This window comes from Trichogramma pretiosum, unplaced genomic scaffold, assembly GCF_000599845.2.
Source record: "Trichogramma pretiosum strain Unisexual culture from Peru unplaced genomic scaffold, Tpre_2.0 scaffold51, whole genome shotgun sequence".
NCBI lineage: Eukaryota > Metazoa > Arthropoda > Insecta > Hymenoptera > Trichogrammatidae > Trichogramma > Trichogramma pretiosum.
The window spans coordinates 633,977-654,728 of record NW_019641226.1 but is presented as its reverse complement, the minus strand read 5'-3'; the positions used below and the strand labels follow the sequence as shown (position 1 = coordinate 654,728).

General features: G+C 37.9%; 4 protein-coding genes across 8 annotated transcripts; 3 read left to right on the top strand and 1 right to left on the bottom strand.

The window, feature by feature from the left end:
- Window positions 1–171: 171 nt before the first annotated feature.
- LOC106660578 (gamma-tubulin complex component 3) lies at window positions 172–3,818 on the top strand. The gene is made up of 10 exons (XM_014383617.2): window positions 172–328; window positions 427–679; window positions 821–987; window positions 1,061–1,193; window positions 1,271–2,194; window positions 2,264–2,456; window positions 2,599–2,803; window positions 2,874–3,095; window positions 3,162–3,293; window positions 3,361–3,818. Exons 2-10 carry the CDS (start codon window positions 601–603, stop codon window positions 3,796–3,798), a joined length of 2,493 nt encoding a protein of 830 aa, XP_014239103.1. The 5' UTR covers window positions 172–328; window positions 427–600; the 3' UTR covers window positions 3,799–3,818.
- A 955-nt stretch (window positions 3,819–4,773) lies between these two features.
- LOC106660579 (prefoldin subunit 4) lies at window positions 4,774–5,747 on the bottom strand. Its single transcript, XM_014383618.2, has 4 exons — window positions 5,543–5,747; window positions 5,360–5,464; window positions 5,091–5,207; window positions 4,774–5,014 (listed from the first exon to the last, which is right to left on the bottom strand). Exons 1-4 carry the CDS (start codon window positions 5,567–5,569, stop codon window positions 4,859–4,861), a joined length of 405 nt encoding a protein of 134 aa, XP_014239104.1. The 5' UTR covers window positions 5,570–5,747; the 3' UTR covers window positions 4,774–4,858.
- A 2,376-nt stretch (window positions 5,748–8,123) lies between these two features.
- On the top strand, window positions 8,124–17,591 carry LOC106660580 (homeobox protein 5-like). 5 transcript variants are annotated; one of them, XM_014383621.2, is made up of 17 exons: window positions 8,124–8,222; window positions 8,319–8,872; window positions 8,961–9,149; window positions 9,255–9,394; window positions 9,472–9,659; window positions 9,739–9,869; window positions 9,941–10,063; window positions 10,147–10,223; window positions 10,308–10,471; window positions 10,745–10,862; window positions 10,945–11,166; window positions 11,303–11,467; window positions 11,724–11,863; window positions 12,201–12,683; window positions 12,747–14,939; window positions 15,023–15,452; window positions 16,186–17,591. In XM_014383621.2, exons 2-17 carry the CDS (start codon window positions 8,493–8,495, stop codon window positions 16,383–16,385), a joined length of 5,343 nt encoding a protein of 1,780 aa, XP_014239107.2. In that variant the 5' UTR covers window positions 8,124–8,222; window positions 8,319–8,492; the 3' UTR covers window positions 16,386–17,591. The 5 variants fall into 5 exon arrangements, with proteins under 5 accessions (XP_014239107.2, XP_014239106.2, XP_023314067.1 ...); XM_014383620.2 differs by having other exon boundaries at window positions 10,305–10,471; XM_023458299.1 differs by having other exon boundaries at window positions 10,147–10,471; window positions 15,026–15,452.
- LOC106660273 (E3 ubiquitin-protein ligase MARCH3-like) lies at window positions 16,759–20,055 on the top strand. The gene is made up of 7 exons (XM_014383204.1): window positions 16,759–16,810; window positions 18,725–18,862; window positions 18,944–19,033; window positions 19,106–19,307; window positions 19,374–19,548; window positions 19,644–19,834; window positions 19,917–20,055. The coding sequence occupies exons 1-7, from the start codon at window positions 16,759–16,761 to the stop codon at window positions 20,053–20,055; spliced, it is 987 nt and encodes a 328-aa protein (XP_014238690.1).
- Window positions 20,056–20,752: the final 697 nt, after the last annotated feature.

The following is a 20,752-nucleotide window of genomic DNA, read 5'->3' as shown; positions in this document are numbered from 1 at the left end:
CCTGAGAAGCAGCTTTAAAAAAATACGGTATTTAGAAACATCTAATTCTTCGGCTTATCGACTTCATTTTATAATTCAGATATAGTGAAAAATAATAATAACAATAGTAAACTTGTCGAACAAGCAGCGCCTTATAGAATAAGAATTAAATCAAGCCTTGCGCGGGAAAAACTTACGCAACGTAATTTCATAAAAGCAGAGTATTTTGATATTGTTGTGCGGGTTTAATGTTACAAGTAGTCTTATAGAAGTGATTTAAACTTTGAAAAACTTTTCAATAATTACTTTACGCTTCATTTACAGCCTCTAGAAAAAAAACAAAATAAAGGTGTGTCAATCGTCTCCCCTCCATGAGAACGTAAACAAATTTGAATTAGCTCAATATAACTGACCTACCCATGTTGTCTCTCTTTTTCTTGATTGCAGTTTGCTATGCCTATATAGGTACTGTTGTCGGCTACTGCGTGCAAAGTCAGACTGCAGTTTTTGCTATTGCCAATCGCACATTGTGGGCGACTCTTGCGCTCTGGTTATCTTTTCGATTGTTACTGGGGTGATAATCGTACTATTTTCACAAATAGTCGTATTTTATATAAAAAAATGAGTGCAACAGAACCAGAAAACGTCAGTGATCTACTGCTAAAACTGGTAGCATCAGTTTGCGGTGATCAAAAGCCAGGTGAGGTTATATTTATGAATTATTATTGGAACTTTTTAGACAGGCTCTCTCATATTAGCAGCCTTTTTATGTTTTTTTAGTCTGTACACAATTTACTTTTAATTTTGTTCCTTTTATTTCTCTTTATTTGTCCAAGAACAGAAGTCTTACAGAAGTGCATGCGATTTTCCTTGAGTTTGTTGTCCTCGACACAAGGAGTTGACCCATTGAGAGAGGATGAAACTATGGTTGCTAATCAAATTAAGAGTAAATTATCTGAACAGGATGGAGCTCTTTTCGATGAATTGCACAACAATCTCAAAGATGGGGTACGTCAATTTAAAGTTCTCAAATATTTTGGCAATGAAAAGTAGCAATAAATTCATCAAAAAATTTTTATAGGATTTGAGAAATAGACTCGGAGCTCTAAGTTTTTTGCTTAGAATGAGTCAAAATAAGGACAAAGTGCTTGAAGATAATTTTACCTTTCCTGAAATGAGATTAGGTCTAAATCTTGCTGCAGCATCAACAAGTGGTAAACTTTTAGTTACAATAGCATATTAATCTTATTTGTAATATGATTTTTAATTTTTGTTGTTCAATTTTTTTCAGGGTACAGTTCACAAACACACAGCTCTCATCAAGCGCAAGTAGTTACTTTCACTCCTTCAGAAGCAACTATGCTTGGACCTTCTTCAAATCCGAGTAGAATATTTGATGAAGATACCACCTCTGAAAATATTCTTGTGCAAGATCTAATTTATTCATTTCAAGGAATCGAAGGAAAAGTGTTAAAGCTTGATACCAATTATGGCTTCCAATTAGATCCAAAGATCAAAATCACTCATCCACAAAAACAAGCTGTTTTGAGGCTTAGCGAGCTTGGATATTTATACAATACGATACAACGAGGTTTAAGTAGAATGTCCACTGGCAGTAATGGGCGAGTGTCTGATAGTTTTGTTGCTGCAATGCATCAAGAATTATCAGAATATTATAGATTTATAGCCAATGCACAGGAAGAAGTTAATAGAGTTAGAGATCCATCAGGGATTGATAGAATAACTCTTTCACATCTTCATGTTTGGGCATATGATCCTCTTGAAACCCTTAAATGGCTTGCCAGTATAGTGAGAGCTTGTATAGGTTTGAATGGCGGTGCTCTTGCTTCAGCAATTTATGCTTTTAGTCATCATGGTGATCCAAGGGTAAAAAAACTTATAAAAAGAATACTAGAAAGTGTATCTGAACCTCTGTACAACATGCTATTGAGGTGGATAACAGACGGAGAGTTAGATGATCCATATAAAGAATTTTTTATTGAATCATGTGCTGAAGTTGCTGGAGAGCGAATGTGGCATGAAAAATATCAAGTAAGAGATTCTATGGTGCCATCTTTCATAAGCAGATCTCAAGCCAAAAAGATATTATGTACTGGAAAAAGCATAAACTTTTTAAGAGAGGTTTGTAAAGATTTCGCACCTTTACAAGGACATGACACAGAAGTATTTCGAGATTCATCTAAAAAAATTGGAGGTAAAAAAAATTTAACATGTAACTTGTAAATCATTGGATCTTTTTAACTTATTTTAAATTAATTTTTAGTTGAGGCGTTTTTTGATAGTGATCCTGATGGACCACTACAAATGATGATGGATGCTGCATATAAAGAAACTTCAACAAGAGTTGTTGAAATATTATTGAAGCAGTATCAGTTGATGGATCATTTGCAGGGTATTAAAGGATACTTACTTTTGGGTCAAGGGCACTTTGTTCAACATCTTATGCACCTTTTGGAGTAAGTATACTAAAAGTAGATAATCTAAGAACGTTTATAACATTTATAAAATTGTTTTTAAAAGGAAATCGCCTTATACATTTAAATTTATATTGATATGTTACCCACATTTTTTGTTAAATAATTTTTTCACAAATTCTAGGCCAGAACTTGCCAAACCTGCTAATTCGTTGTACCCTCACAATATCTCGTCGATATTGGAGTCTGCCGTTAGAGCAACTTGCACCAAATTGGACGATTTAGACGTTCAGAAGAGGCTTGATGTTAGATTATTAGCGCCCTCAGAAAATGAAACGGGTTGGGATATTTTTGCTCTTGATTACAATGTCGATGGTCCCATTGGAACGGTATTAATCTTAAGATACTAATTGAATTAAAATAAAATCATTATCTTTTACAATGTTTATTATTTTTTAGATTTTAGAACCAAGTCGACAAACTTATCAAGCAGTGTTTTTTTCGCTTTGGCGAGCTAAACGTATGGAGTCAATTTTATCAGCCATATGGAAGCAACAAATTACATCCGCGAAAATGTTTCGAAAAATGCCAGAACTGTTGCCAATTCAAAAATATATTCACTTGATCACTAGTAGTATGGTTCATTTAGTTCATCAAATGCAGTATTATTTTTTATTTGAAGTATGCAAATATTATTATCTTTTAATTTTGTTGAATTGTAATTATTCATAAAATTATTTGCTTTAGGTGATTGAATGTTCCTGGGATATTTTTACCAAACATCTAGGCCAAGCTGCATCTTTGGATGATATTATATCAGCACATACCAACTTTATAAATTCGGTTAAAAGAGGCACACTACTTGACGAACAATCACAAGTATAATAATTTTTTTAATGGAACCAGGAAACAAAATTACATTATTTATAATAATTTATTATTTTAGGAACTCATGCATCATTTGCGCACCGTGTATAATCCAATTTTAGAGCTACAATTATTAGAAGAAACATTTCTCGCCCGCGCTAGTGCAGAATACGAAGCACGAACTGTATCCGAAAAGTTTATTGAAGAAGGTAGCGAAAATCAAAAGCAATGGGGTCGTTCAAAAAATAAAGATAGCGAAGCCGCAGATCGTCGAAGTGCGTTTTTAAAGTATCTCAGTACTACTTCCATGAAACTCAAACTATTATCAAGAACTTATCAGGATAGAGTTAAGAAATTTTTACTCATGTTAGCTTCTGCTGAAGATGTGTCATTACAGTTGTTGAGCGTTCGTTTAGATTTTAATGAGTATTATATTAGTAAAGATAGCCGTTTGGTAGCTCCTCTTACCTATCAGCATAGACGACAAAGCGACCAATCTTTCATCGCAGATAAGTGACAAACGTCACCTGAAAACCAAAAAATGAAAGATGAGTACATGACTTCTCGTTTGTCTGACATAGTGCCACCGAATGTAAATGAATGTCTTGAAGAAAGCAAATTGAATTTAGAAGATGTTACATGTGCAAAGGGACTTCCTGAAAGTTTTTCCAATTTTAATAGCTTACATGAATCTAAGAGAAATGTTCAGTTTTTCCATTCAGAAGATGAAACATTAAGAACTCCGGATATTGATCTTAGTAATTCAAGCTTCAGGGAAAAATTATTTGGTCTATCTTCAGAAGAAATGGATTCTGCATTAATGCAAGAATTTCAAATAGACAAAAACGAGCATCAAGATGAAAACTCAAGTAATACAGCTCAATTGCTTGTTACTGGAAATTGTACCATAGAAAAAGCAGAATTGCCACATGTTAAAAAACAACATCTTTTGGGAGGAAATTCTAATTCTACATTATCATCTCCCATATCCTCTTCTCACAGTGATGCAAACCAGTCAAATAATATCACATCTCCTACTAATTCGCTATCTAGCATTGATACTGTTCTTAAAAAACCATGCACTTCAAAAGCAGGAAATTTTTTATCATCTAGAAGAATTAAAAGGAAAAAAATAATATTTTGCTGTGTTGAATAATTTGAAATGAATTTCAACAATTACATATCTTGTTTTTTGTTGCCATAACTGTAATTGTAAGTTGTAATTGTTAATTTACTGAATATTTGTTATTCCCACTAGCAATTTGAAACACCTAAATTTTTGTTAGTAATTAATCTAAAAATAATTATATTATTTTTGTATGTACATTTTCATGAATTTATTACTTTTATTATCCTCCTTCATTGAATCATGCTTTCTAACATTGATAATTGTGATATCAAATATCAATATTAAAATATATTGACCAAAACAAAAATCTTGAATGTAACTATTTAATAGCTTTTCAAGCATTAATCTCGTCCTATTAAAATATACTTCTTGCAAAATATTTTATTATTTTAAATTCAATAATACACATTATTATACATTCACATCAAGTACATGTTGAAATTTGTACTTATTCTTCTTCATTTTCTAAATTGATATTAGCTTTACCAAACTTAGCATATAATTGTGTTTTTAAGTCAGACATCAAAGATTCTAATGCTTTACATTTGCTTTCCAAGTCTTTGATATCAGATTCTTTTTCTTTCTTTGCATCTTCCAAGTACACCTGCAAATAGATATAATATAAAAATTAACATTATTAAAATATAGCTAATAGTTGAAGGTTCCCATCATTTACTTACTTGAGTTTGATCAAGATTTTCATGTACAAAAACTTCTCCAAGATGATAAGGAATTTGAACATCATCATCAAACAGTTCTATCTCACTAACTGCATCATTAATATTTTGCAGATCATTCTAAAAAAATTCCAATCAAGTTATGAGAGTCTTGAAATTTAGCACATTTTGAATAAATAATCTAATATTAGCATATCTTTATAAGGCAATACATGACCGAAAATCGCTCACACAACTATGAAAACTTAGTCAATGAAAAAAATAGTTCTCACCTGTGCAAGTCTTAATTCATCTTTGTAATCTTCAAGTTTGGCATTGAGTCTGGCAAATCTGTTTATTTTTTGTTGATCCTCGAAGGAGATGTGAACGTCGGAGTCCTAAAAATAAATAAGACATGCTTTCTAACCTCATTCCACAAAAAATAAAACTGAGAATGGTTCCAAACTTAGACTCACCGACTTAATTTCGGTTCTGCTTGCCATGTTACAAATAAATATTGGAACTTTGAAAGATATAGATAATTTTTATACAATAAAAAAGCACCGATATGAAATTATTTTCGGAACCAGCAATTCTGGAGTAATGTGTACAGTGTACACTAGTTTATGCTATGCTCACTGATATTTCAAACTCCCACGCTCGTTCACAACTTCTGTTGATGTCTGATGAAGTTGGTCGCAAACTCACAAGTCTTAAAAATAAGTTGTCCCGCGATTCGTTTTGGAAGTTCAAAACAGCTTTTGACTGCTAATATGCATGAGATACTTATGAACGTGATATCGAAAAAAGATAAAACTAGTGTTGTAATTCCGTCAATAGCAAAAATCTTTATTTATGTTTATTGAAGGGCTAAAACTTTGTAAACCTCCCCATAATGACATTGAATAGATTAAATTTAATATTTTTATATTTATCAAGTACAGAGGAGATCAAATGAGAATTTGAATCAGTAAACACTTTTGTGAACTGTTGTAAAAGTGTATAACGAATGTTGGCTGTCAAATGACCCAATGATAATAATCATCGTCGATGATAATAAATTGTCGTTAATATTGTCTTGCATTAATCGTAGCCTTGGATATGCTACTGGGTTGCATAGGGCATACAGATTCTCGATTTGCCATTGATGTGCAAGCATGAGGTTTGGCTAATCGCTATTGGTGCTGCGACTCTGCAGATCGACATTGAGCATTCGACAGTCCATGCAGGCAGTCAAGAGAGCCGAGCGAGTACATGAACTTTCAGCGCAGCCTTTCGTATATGTATTGGCTTGGCATTGCCTATATCGTAGTAGTTGTATTTTGCGAAAAGTTTGGCTGATTCACCGAGGCGCGGATGCAGCAGCGCTTCGACCGCACGAGCGGTGGAACGCAAAAACTTTTGCGAGAGGAGACAGCAGCAGCCATACTTGCGCGTATATAAGTTGTATAGGTTGTAGCTCGAATAATTGCAAAAGATATAGCTATATATAGGATAGGAATAGATGGAGCATTGTTGGGTCGTGCCGCGGCGCGCAGTGAACGGCTGCAACAGCCCCGAGAGAGACTCGGCTCGAGTCAACTGCTGCAGTGAGTGAACTGTATATAGCGTGTGTTATTGCACGCCGATATAGCTATATATACATCGTTGTATGTGTATTAAGTATATATAGAGAACTGCACCACTACTAGCTGCAGACCAACAAACACATGTATAGGCGAGCTGGCCGTAGGTAATTTGCGGCGCGTACAGCTCGCATACATAGTACATGTACATGATAAGGTAAAGGCAGAGACTAGTGCGGAGAGAAGTGCACGACAACGGCATACCAGCATACCAGCATACCAGTCTGCCAGTCTCTCGCCGTGCATATACTGCATACGGTGCAACAGAAGTACACGCACACACACACACGTATATACAAACACAAACACGCAGTACTACGCACACGAGAGCAAGCACAGAGCGCGATATACATGCACTACTGTGCGGACATTGGACTGCAGAGTGCAGATACAACTGCACCGTGTGATACTATTGCGGAGTGCGGCTATAAGCATTTGTAATTTGTATCGGCGTTCCGCGCCTGAGACAATCGTTGCAGCACCAAGTCGGCGTCGTCGTCGCCGCCGCCGCTGCCGCACACTTTTCGTTCGCGAAATATTTAACCATGCGCCAAGCATCGCCAATGTTGTGCCCGCTGCCTACGAGCTGCATGTGCAACTAGCCTCGACGGCGCAGCTATCGGTGTGCCAGTGCACTCTGTGAATCCTGTGAATTGCCTAAGTCCCGTGCAGTTGCATTTGTCGGACCCGTCCTACGTCGGTCGCGACTCTCGCTCCTATAGTGCAGCCCTGAAGCCACTTCGGGCAGCAAGAAAACAACGAGAGACAAGGAGGCGGCAGCGCAACGACGCAGCTGGACTCTCCTCGCGATTCACTGGCCTTAGCGTAATAAATTATAAGCCATTGGCCGATCAGAGCTACTATATAGCCGCCGCATACGACTCACTGGCCTAAGCTCCGATCGCGGCTCACGCAACTTGCCTCGACTTCGATACAACGAGTTGGAGCACGCAGTTCTGCCCGCTGATTCCTACCTGCTCCGCGGAGAAAACGCATTTGCAGCGTTGCGCCGATTGCTGATCGTTCCTCGCTACCTCCTGTCCATCGCAATTGTACGCGCATAGACACGAGTGACCGAGTCGACGGATACACGCAACGTATTTACAGCAAAGTGCCGCCTAAGGCTTATTTACCTCGAGGGCGAACTGCAGCAGGAATGAGCGAGCCCGCGGCCAGTCGCACTGACAGCGAGAGCAGTAGCAGCAACATGGGCGACGTACTCACCAAAGAGCAGCAGGCGACGTACTCGACCACGGCATCCTCTTCGGCGTCTTCCAGCAAAGACGAGACCGACGAGCCTTGCACACCTAGAACGTCGCCGGCTGATCTGCTCGACGAAGATGACAATGACGAAGACGACGACAATGACGATCGAGCCAACGACGAGGAAGATGAAGACGAAGATGATGAAGACGACGATGAAGACGATGACGATGATGAAGAAGACGACGATGACGACGATGACGACGATCGAGTCGATGTCGACGATGAGGATGACGAGGACGAGCTTGCCAAAATACTCATACCTAAGGTAACTAATTTACTATTCTTACCTGCCCATTCTGACACAAGTCGCTCTTTAGCCAATTTAATGACAACTTTTTAATTTTTTTCTCGTCTTGTCTAGGATCTCGCTGCTTGCAACTTGCTGGACAGCGATAAAGCCACTGCCAATAACGTCTCGCACAGAGAAAGCACTGACAACGACGACGATTCGTTCGATAAACTTGTCGCGCTTACTAGCGAGCTTTCGGTTAGCGAACGTCAACAAGCAGCTCAGCATAAAGTTGATACAAGTATTATGAATAATAGAGGAGCTAAAAAAAAGACTGATACCACCACTGACAGTGCCAGATGCAGTGCAACTTCTACTAATGCTACTACTAATACTAACTTTGTCAAACCTTTTCTCAATGGTGCTGCTGGAACATTTGAAAATACTGTCAATACCATTGAAAGCGGTATTGGCAAGTTGAAAATGGACCTCAATGCTGCAAGTATTAACATTGAAAATATCCCTCACATGACAGATATCACTAGTGATACTGTTGACGGAGCAGAGGAAAAATCAAATGAAGCTCAAGAAAATGCAGCTGTACTTGAATTCAAACAGCTGTGCCATTCTAAAGAAGCAGCTGATGATGATTCGTGCAATTGTGAAGACTGTAAATGGAAAAAACAGTAGGAAAAATTATTTTACTCTGATTTATTTTCTACCTTTTACATGTCGATGTAATATTTTTGTTTTTTTTTATTTTTATATTTATAGAGATCTGACAGCAGAAGATTTACAAGAAATGATGAAGTTGAGGTGTCTTGGTATGGAGTTAAGACAGTATATAAGATACACTTTCAATTGGTTTATGACCACTTCTGGATTCTCCCCTTCTATTCAACCTCCGTGCCTAGATTTAGATTCATTTGAAAATTTTGTAGAACTTCGTGAATCTGTGGTGATGTTAGTTTTCAATGATTTAAATTAAAATTTTCAAGATAAATTGCTGAATGCTATTTTCAGAACTAATGGAAGTAACTAATATAATTGATTTTTTATTTTTTATAGACTATGTGAAAGAGTACCTTACCATTTATTCAGATGGCTTGTGGGACAGGCTCAAGAATTTGTGATTGGTGTTAAAGTTCAATTGGTTACTCTTTTATACGATCATTCTATCAATAATTTACCAGAAGTTTTTTTAACAAGTTAGTATATTGTATGCTAGAAAAATCATTAATAGTAAATTTATACATTTCAAAATTAATCATTGCTTATCAATTAGAATTGCTTGATGGATATGAAGCTGTATTAGCAACTGCAGTGTATATATCTGACCTATTGGAACCATTGCATACAGTTCTTTTAAGTAAAGTTAATTTGACATGGGGGTACATAAATAAGAGTTTGTATCAGCACTACGTTTATAGTGATCCTTTGATACAAAATAATTTACCTCCATTCATTGGACAGGTATTATTTCATTTTAACATACCAAATTTTTCAAAATCATATAAATTATCAATCTTATTTAATATATTTCATTACTTAGTTAAGGAAACATGTGCCACTTAAAGGTTCAGAATTTTATTATCTTGTGCATCGATATCTTGCATTCGATGATGAAATAACCAAAGTTGGACCTTTATGTCCAGAAATTGAACGGTTAATCGATAAATATAAGTGAGTATTATGCCATGCCATTTAAACAAAAATTTTATTGAAAGTTATTACAATTATTCATTGTATTACAGTGCAGAGCAAGTTACTGGTTCTGTTATGAAGAAAGTAAGGGAAGACTTTGAAAGATTCAAAACCAGACTGAAACATTCAAGTAGCGATGCAACTAAAGAATCTGATAAAGAATTGGAAGAAGAGTTAGTTTTTATAACTTTTTTCTTGCCAGTAGTAAAAATTTCAAAATAAAGCATATATTTATTTTAATATTAATACCTTACAGTGTTAATGCAGTACAAAATGAAATAAAAAACCTGGATTTACAGTCGTGCAATCTTCCAAATGCATTCGAAATACAAAGTATGTTTAATGATTGGAAAAAATCTCCTCAACAGAGGCTTGCTGATTTAGTAGAAGCACTAACTTTTTCATCTACATTAGCAGATGATAAGTCGAGAGCAGCATCAAAAGAAAAAAAATGCTACCCTTCATGTTTAGAAAAAACAGTAAAAGAGAATATTCGTCAAACTTATGTATGTGGTGAAACTTCTGTTCATCCATCTGGTGGCCTTATTAGCTGGGGATTTTCTCCACCGGGTGCCAAAGAGGTGAGAATAAAATCATAATTTATGTTCATTATATTTGTCATTTCCAACCTACAGTAACATTTTGCTTCCGCCGAGCAAAATCAAAATATTACTTTAGGACGTGAGATTCACAAAAAACTGTATTTGCACCTATGAATCAAAAAAAGTATATCTCAAAGCACGTTTAGCTGATAAATTACACTTGCTCTAAGACTTTCCAATTTTTCACTTCCTAGGTGCAAAATATACTATCATCTTTCAATTGTCGTCATATGTTACATTTTATATTTTTAGTGGAAAAAAGGAGATATTGTTGAATTTTTGCCAGCCAGTAAATATATTGAGACCCTCAAAGACAAAGAACGGCCAAATATTGAAATTAATTTAGATTTTGAATTTAAAAATTTAATAGGTATTTATTGTAACCTTACAATATCATTAATTTTTATGTCCAATAACTTGATAATATTTAATTATGTATTTATCTTAATAAGCAAAACATGGAGATAACAAGGAGACAGCTGCTGCTATCCCATCCTGTGCACCACAACCAGCGGTGTTGACGCAAACTGTTGAACCAATAAAGGAGCCTGTAAAAAAAGTATCAAAAACCTCAATGGCCCAAACAGTGCAAACTCAAACTAGACACTCAACTACACAAACTCCAAGTACAAATAGCCATAATACTACCCATGTACATCGTCATCAAGGCAGATGTGAGTATTCAAGCTAGTTATGTTCTTTATCATGGCTTTTTTCATTACATACATTTATATTTCAATGGCATTCGCAAATGATTTTTAGTCATCTTGGTATTATAGGGAAACATTTCCTTCATTTTTTTTTGCACAGGTCCTTCTCATACGCATATGCATGGAAACACATCCAACAATGTATTTAAATTAGGTTCTGGCTCTCATCGAACCCATGTAGGACATAACAATCATCCATCAACACCATCCTGTCATAAACAGCAGCATATTGTTGAACATATAAAACGATTGCCAACCAGTGACTGTAATTATTTTTCCATAAATCTTTTAGTTTTCTTAATATAATTTATATAATCTTTTGATGTTCTAAACAAAATTAAGATTGTTATCAATTACCGATTTAAGGTTATCAAAGATTCGAAATGTGAAGACAACTATTTCTGAGACCATTTCACGTTTTTTGAATTATTGTCAGAATCTTTAGTTAATTCCATTTTTTTTGCTTAACTTTTGTTTTCGAATTCAAAAATAAAAAAATAAATATTTTGGCGATTTTTTAGTGAGTCCTGGAGAAAATGGTGAATGTTCCGATTCGGCTAGCAGCCACGGTGATTCTTGCTCGGCAACAAACAGTCCAACACCTAGAGATTCCAATAGACATTGTGATTGCTGTTATTGTGAAGTATTCGGTCATGGTGTTGTAAGTAACTTTTGTTGACATATTTGTAAACGTTCACTGTAAACAAAACTTTAGCCTCTTCTCACTGTAACAGAAAGTAGTACAGAAAATATTATACCTTACTCATAATAGATTTGTTCAAGGCTACTGTATACACGCATGTTTAGTTATTTGTTAAAATGAGCGATTGTGGGTGTGCTTTTTGTCGCGATGGGGACTGTGAAATTTCTGACGGGGAAGAGGAAACATGTGATTGTTGTTATCATGATTATATTACACAAGCACGTTTATTTATACACATTATAATTTTTTATTGTCTTAGCCAAACAATTATAATAACAGTAACTAAAAATTACAGCCATCGGTTGCACCAGTGAGCCGTAACTACAATGAAATGCGGGAGAGGCTCAGACAGCTTCTTTCAAAGAAAAAAGCTAAGGTCTGTAAGGCTACATATTCTCCTCTTCCTGTGACATCTGTCGAAGTTTCACTGTCATCGTCCTCTTTATCTTCATCTTCGTCGACTTCTTCTACGGCTACAAATGGCAGCGGAGGTGCCGGTGTCAACGGAAGCGCTGTAAATGCTGTCCAAAGCAATGCGTCATCACTGCCACATCCAGCTACGAGAACCAATATAGCCTTGACTGCCAATTTAAAGTCTGTTTCACAAACCTTGAACTCAAGTAATGTAAAACCGACGAATGTAACTCGAGGGACTGCTCCAGTCAAGATAAAAGACGATTGGAATATCGATGCCGCTATTGAGTTTGTAGAAGGCACTCAGTCGGGAAAAAAAGATATGAAAAAAGCCGAGAAGAAAGCTCGACAAAAGCAGCGAAAGGTACAAATAATTGTAAATAATACGTCCATGAATGCCTTATTGATTAACAAAAAATTATTTCAGCTCGAAGAAAAATTGCAAAAGGATAAAGAAGAAGACGACAAGCTAAGATTAATCGAACTCCAGAAAAAAGCATCCGAGATCTCTATAAGCGTCGTTAATTCTCAGACTAAAGCCTCACAGAAAAGTCAACGTAAACTACCTGAAGTACCTAATGTTTCATTACCTACTGCAATGGCGAATAAACAACAGCAAAACTTAAACTCAAAGAAAAAAAATAGTATCGCCACTAATGCACCAACAACAATTGCAGTAAACATTAACAATAAGAACAGTAAAAATAAGTCTGGGTTGGTGTCGACAACTACCACGCAAACTACTACTTTTACAGATACATCCACAACACACACATTCAAGGTAGACAATTCAAAACAAAAGAAGACGGCTAATGCAGATAAGAATAACCAAATGCAATCTAACAATAAATCAAAAGGAAAAAGTAGCAGTAATGTAAGCCAGATGAAAGCTGTTGAAATACCAACTGCAGACGAGATTGATCTTGCTAGTATGACAAAAAAAGAAAGAAAAAAACTCCGGCGACAAATGGAAAAACAAGAGGCTCTCAAGAAAGAACAACTAGAAAATAATCAAGTTTCTGCTTCGGGACAACAAGGTGGTGACAATATGCAAATTGTTACTATAAAACGGATCTTAGAATCAACAAGTACTGAGCCAACTGTCACGATAACGCTTAAAGGTCAAACGCCAGCAGAAGATAGGGTACTTTTTACTTTAGTCAATGGACAGACTAAAGCACTTACAGATGAAAAAAATCAGACAAGTGGCAAAAAAAAGAAAAATAAAACTGGTAATAGTACTGAACAACTACAAACATCACAGCAGCAACAAAATCAGCCAACTAATAGTAATAAATCTCAAAAGTCACAAAACAATCCTAATAATAATACGAATAAATCTAAGGTAGATCAAAAACAAGATTCTAAAATCACAAAGCAACAACAAAAAGTTCAACAACAGCAACAATCGCAACAGTCTTCTAAAGATAAGAATAAAAATAAAATTTCAGAGGAACAGAAATCTAATCAACAGCAACAACAAGTTACAACAGAAGTTAAAAGTACAAAATCTAAAAAAGACAAAAAGAACAGTGAAAATAAAGAAAATGCCACTAAACAAGTTAATGAAACATTACTAAAACAAGACATGAACACCAATAAGAAATCAAAAAAGACTGGAGGGCAACAGCAGCAACAACAACAACAACATCAACAGCAACAGCAACAGCAACAACAACAACAGCAACAACAACAACAACAACAACAACAACAACAAGTAAATGCTAGCGGTAAAAATGCTAAAACAAACAAAAGCCAAAAAAAGAATCAAGTTAACAATCAAACACCTACAACCACAAAGGGTAATAACAATCAACAAACTTCTATGCAGGCCAACAATCAAAAAGCGTCAAAGCTTAATCAAAATACGACAAACCAGCAAAAACAAACCCAACAGCACCAACTCAGTCCCCCTGCTCAAATGGCAAAAAAAGATGCGATGGAAGGTTCGTCCGCATCGCGTAGGGAATCAGCGAATAACCTACCTATTAATATCGGTAATATCAAACTTCCACCGGGCATTACTTTAACGAAAATTCATGTCATACCAAAACTTCCACCGACCAAATCAACTCCCATTACACCAAAACCAGCGCCTGTGACTCAACTGCCTAAACAGCAGACAATCATAGCTTCACCTATGAGTATGCATTCAAACTTTGGATCCCCTCAAGCAAACAACAATGTTATTGTAGTCGACACCGGAAAATTGAAGCAAGAAATGTCTTCAAACCAGCCGCAACCTACTGAATCGAAGAAAAAAAAGAAAAAGAAGAATAAAGCTGCGGCCGCAGCTGCAGCTTCAGCTTCAGCTTCAGCTTCAGTAGGTAATAGCAATGGACCGATGTCTTTCTTAAGTGGAAATCCTGAATCGGCTCGAATTGAGCACAATCCTGCCACGAATATGGTGACTATAAGAAATCCAGCCTTTGCAATGCCACCGCCAGTGAAAACTGAATCACCTCCTCAATCACAGGCTGCTATAATTAAATTACAAGATAACGGCACAGTAACAATTCGTAGTCCGGCGTTACAACAAGCAATCAATGCTGGAATAGCTCAACCTTCTAAGCCTGATTATATATTCAAAGGATCACCCCCTAAATCAGAACCCACCAGAGTAAGTATTTTTCTTATTTATATTCATTGAAATCGTTAATGTGCACTTGACGATCAAAGTATAACGTTATTTTGTCCTTGTAGCAGCCAACGAGCAGTAATAATAGCTTTATGGACAGCGGTGATTTATTAAGTGTCATGCGAGGTTCTAATACCTTACCCTTACCAGCGGAAATGTCTGAATTGCGGAGACGATTAGGCCCTCAACAACCAGCAAGCGATTTCGACCGTTACAGTAGTGGTTTACCTAGTATTCAAATAAGTAAAGTTACAAATGGTCAGACACCAAACATACCTGAAAACGGAATTCACCTGAAAGGTACGAGCGTGACGCTGACAAAAATAAAAAGTCCCCAAGTAGAAGAAGCTGCAGCGATGTTGCAGAGGCCGAGTGGCCAGGTGCAGCAACAGCAGCAACAGCAGCAGCAAAATAGCGCGAGTAGCAAAATTAGCAGTAAGAAGAAGAAGCGTGGTAGTGGTGCGAGACCCGGCGGTGATGACTGGAACCTCGTTGGTGAGAAACAGCAATGATAAGCCTCCTCCGCACCCTCTCGCACATAAAATATAACTCCTTACACCAAATGCTTGTCGCTTGATCCCAAAATCGGCTGTCGCTTTAGCACCTTTTATTACGAGTAGGCATATCAAGTTCTTTTTTGTGGATTAATTTATTGTTTTGTACTTTCAAGTTTTGTAGATTTATGATTTTATAAGTACAAAAAAGGATTTCTTACTCTTATAATTTTTTTTTTTTAAGTAGGTGAACTGATTGAAGCATGTGGATTTTTTTTTCCTGTTTGAATTTTTTTGTACGACCATTGTATGCTAATAAATAAATCGACTGTTTCAACGAAAATTTTATTTTAATTATTTTACGTATATTTACGTTTGTGACATTATAAATAATCTGCTTGACTGGTTTTAATTATATAATTAAAAAATGCATGTTACAACAAAAATCAACACAAATAAAAATTTGAATTTTTGAAATGGTTGAATAAGCAGCTATGCAAAACTGCTTCGAAGTAGTGAGCGAAATTGAGAGTGAGAGAGCGAGAGAGAGAGAGAGAGAGAGAGAACGAGAGAACGAAAGCAAAGTCCCAAAAATAGCTAAAAGGGCGTGCGACAAATGCGCGACAGATGCCCTCTGTTTCTCTTCTCCAGTCCTTCAATATTTTTTGTCCTGACGCCTTTATATACGTATTGTATATACATATATATTTAGCGCTAATGTTTGTGCATTTCAGAGAGTGTTTTCACGCCGAAGGACATAGACTTGGAAGATGGAGAAATGGACGATGCTGAGCGTGAACTCGAAGCATTCAAACGTTTTTGTTTGCAATCAGTGCCACCACCCCGCAAGGAAAAAGTCAATCTCAATATCAAGGACATTGTTTTGAAAAAAAAATCATCATCCGCAGCGGCAGCTGTAGTAGCTGCCATTTAACTTCTTTTAATTCACAAAACTGCAACAAAGTTGCAAATTTTCGTGCATATCTATCACCTACATTTTTTTTCATATAATTTTTTTTACAAGAGAGTACTTTGATTGGTAAAGATAGATGCTATTCTATCTACTTTGTTTACATGTATAAAAGTATGTTTGTTTGATGGTCATGTTTTTTTGTTTATTTACACACTTTCGTGGTCGAAACAGTTCTCATATTTGGTTTTCATTCGATTGACTTGTTATTAAAAAATGTGCATACCTGCGATGTTCATCCCCTCGAAATGGAAACATCAATGTGTATTTTGCTTACACAATACTTTGTACATTACAAAAAATCACTTATCTAACGATGTTTTTAAGCGTGTCAAACATGACGATAATTTTTGCAATTGGTGATGACGACGAAGCTATCGTGACAACGTGTGATTATAATTAATTAAGTTACACAAGAATATTATACAGTTAGAGTGAGGTATATGCGTATGGAAAATGCAAAATGCTCAACGAAAAATTGTAAGTTTCTTTCCAGTATGCCGAGAAATTTTTCACAAAACTTACATACATACAGACGCATATACGCACTTGAATCGTATAAAAACATTCACCGTAGATATTCCTTTTGCCTTATTATGTATTCATAAATACATATGTAGATTATGCATTAACCGATAGAGTACGAAAAAGGTCTCACTGGGAATATTCTTACGCACTTTATAGTGTAAACTATTTACTATTTCTTTTTTCACTTACTACCGTATATTATTATTACTTTTAATTGATTATATTTAGAATATAGTCGAAAGAATCGTCGAGTTTTCGCTGCGCGATGAAATTGAATAGATGCATGAGCCGAGGTATGCGTTTGTACTATCGCTCGGTGTATACGTATATTCATATAAAATATGTAAAATTATGTATGGTGCATCTGCGAGATTCAATGATGTATACTTCATTACTGATATCTACATTTGTCTCGACTGGAGAATATAAAAGACTCGAATGTAATACATTCTCAGTGAGTGAAATTTCGTGGCCCTCGCCAAACGAATGTATATTTCTTCGTGTGTCTCAGCACATTCATTATATATAAATAATAAATAAAAAAAGTGCGGATGTATTCGATAGACTGCGCGAGGCGCTTACTCGTAATATGACTTATTTTCACGGCGAATATGTATATATACTTGCAGGTATATGAGTTACTATATACTTGCATTCTATACGAAATAAACATAAGTTTCATTATTACAAGTTTTGTTGCTCACTTATTGATGATAAGTTAGAAGATGTAAAAAATAATGCTAATCGAGGATAAGAGCGACTGCGCTCGAATAGAAATAGGCACGAGCGCGCACTTGCGAGACGAGCTTGCAAGAAAAGGAGGAAACGAGACTTGTCGCAGAGCGACGAATGAAATAACGATCGATGTAAACTTCCGCAGCATGTGTAGAGAGAGAGACGCGGTTTAGTCATCGTTATGTAGGCAGCCGATGTATAAGTCGCCTGTCATAACAATGCGTGCATATTGTCCCGAGGCATATACCGATAACGAACTCTGAGCATTTCTCGCTCTCGTTGCAAGGATAAAAATGCAATTTTAATCAGTGTTTAGAGTCAGTCGAGAAAAGTCGCTTCTATCTTCGACAAACACGTCTATTTTTTGCGTGGTAATATTAATTTCAAAGCTATAAAATGCTCTCTTCTCACCTACATTATATCGGTATAAATATACCGAGTAAGTATACGGGCGCAAGTATATTAATAGCTCGGTTCGAGGCACAAGACTATAAAACGACGCTTTGAAAACACATCGCTCGTTCATCCCAAAAATGCCTAGACTTTTTCAGACTCATTCGTCGTTGGTTTGACGAATTTTCAACCTTGAAACGAGTGCAGTGCGCTTTCAAATGAGTATATGTATATATATAAATGTCATTCTGCCCTAAAAGTAGCTCCCCTGCACGCACGACCCCAGCAAAAAAGCGAAGGTACACGTTTAACGTGCAGAGGTTCGCAGGAGGGCTGCAGCCGAGTTATTTTCGGACGAGCTGCCGCGCGTAGCCGCACACATGTCTATATATGCAGCGCTGCAGCGAGCAGAAAAAAAGATTCGGTCAAGTCTTATCCGATAGCTGTTGAGGTGTGTACGCCGCGTCGCTCAATTCAGACTCCACATATCCACAGAGTCTAATATCGCGCGATAACCTCGAATCGCATCGGCATTCGGACGCGCGGCGTTGAGAGCCGCACGCGAAAAATTCCCAGTTATATACAAAACGTAAATTCGCGCAAGTATCGATAGAGCCCTACGGACCGTGAATCATTTTCTTTTGTAGCCAAAGCTTTTGTATGCGAGGGCGAAAATGCAATCTTACGAACACAATCAGAATTAAAAGCTTTGATGGAAAACTTGGCGGATGCGAACGTTCGTAGCGGCGACGATAACTCGACGACGGCAGATCGGGCCCTCGTAGGTTAGTAGGCTGCTACTGCGACCGGGCTCGCGATTCGACTCAACTCCGAGACGATGATGGAAAAAATGAAATTTTCCACAGAACGGGCTAACGATGTGGCGAGTAAAATCACCGACTGCGAAGCGAAGAAAAGCGTCTCGAGCCCCCAAATAACGATCAGGAGCAAAGATGGTCAGTACACTTGTCAGTATAAAAATATCGGAATGTCGCGGGAGTCGTAAAGGAGAGAATGATGGCAAATAGGAAAAGGCTGCGCGGGCGAATCGGCGGAAGCGAGACTGTCGAAGAGCGGGAGCAACAACGCGGACATCTGTCGAATCTGTCACATGGGTCACCAGCCCGGGACGAGTACGTCGTCGTCGTCGTCGATGCTGTCGAGCTGCGTCGAGGCCAGATCCTCGTCCTCCGCGAACCTCGACTTGGGCCACTTGGTGTCGGCTTGCAGGTAGACAAACTCGTCGCTGAATCGACCGATCGATCCAGTCCTAAAGTAAATGAGCTCGTGCGTTAGATGCCGCGGCACAGTCGGCCTGGTACACACGAAATGCCTCGAGCGTTGGCTGACCGAGTCCGGGCATCAGCACTGCGAGCTCTGCGGCTACCGCTACGCCACCGTCCGGGTGCCCAAGCACGGCCTGCTCAGGAGCATGATCGGCTGGCTCAAGACGTTCGTCGCCACGCGCCAAGTACTGCCTACGATTCCTTTTAGCGATGATTTATCTTTACCGATAATATATAAGCTCTCGCGGCTGATTGCCATTGACGCGTTGCTAATGCCAAGATGCTGCTGGACTCGCTTTACCTGCTGGTGTCGACTCCGCTGGCCGGCTTCTCCGCCTACGTCTGCATCGTCACCCTCAAAATGATAATGGAGAATCGAATCGGCGACGTGCCTTGGACCGTCATCGCCATGCTGCCGACTTGTTCGCTCACGCTCTTTGCCTACTGGGGCTGGCTCACCACCCTGCACAGGTATCCCCCTTATGCACTTGCTTGGCCCAATTTTTCTCCCTCTTCTTTTCTCGCTTCCTTTTACGTTTCGATCGAACAACAGGATGCACGGCAGACGCTGGCGACAGTACTGGGAGAGTAATTTCGTCGTGCAATTGCTCACCGACATACCCGTGAGGCTCGACAGCGAGGACAACGAGTTCGACCTGGCCAACGACCAACTGCTCTTCGAAGTGCTCTAAACCACTCGCGTTTGCTCACGATTACTCTCTTATATGAAGGGCCAATCTTCCTTCGGCAATCATACGTTTCAGGCTAAATAAATTACAACCGACTGATTCAGCTTGACTCAATCGAGCATTCTAGTTTTTTACTAGCTTTTTTTCTCGCTTTTTTTATAGCGCAACAAATTCGGCTATGGGTAAAGGCCTCATCATAAAGGAGTCATCTTGATTTTGGGAAATACCATGAACCAATGAATAGCGTCTTGACTAGCGTACAACAATTTCTCGGCAATCCAGCGATGGCGTCGGCATTTTTAATAAGCCGGTATAATGACCCTCTATATACAAATACGCACACACACATATAGGCATGGTATATAAGCGGCCACGGACGAAATTGTGAGCGTCGATTCATAAGCTCGGAGCTCGTGTCGCGTGCACGACGCTCGAGAGAGGGAACGACGACCGGCCAAAATAGACCTTCTAAATATATGTGTGCGTTGTTCATTATGATGTGTGCGCGCGAGCTCGTGTCGACGTATTCCTGCGCATTACATTACATTACTGCTGCTACTACTGCCGGCAGTTCCAAGTTTCGAGTCTTTTTGCTCTCTTTTGCACGTCGGAAAGCTCGCGTCTCGTGTAATTTTCAAAGCGTGAAATCGATCGTTTTTCGAGGCGCATTAGCCGAACGGCTCATCGGCCCGATCGCACC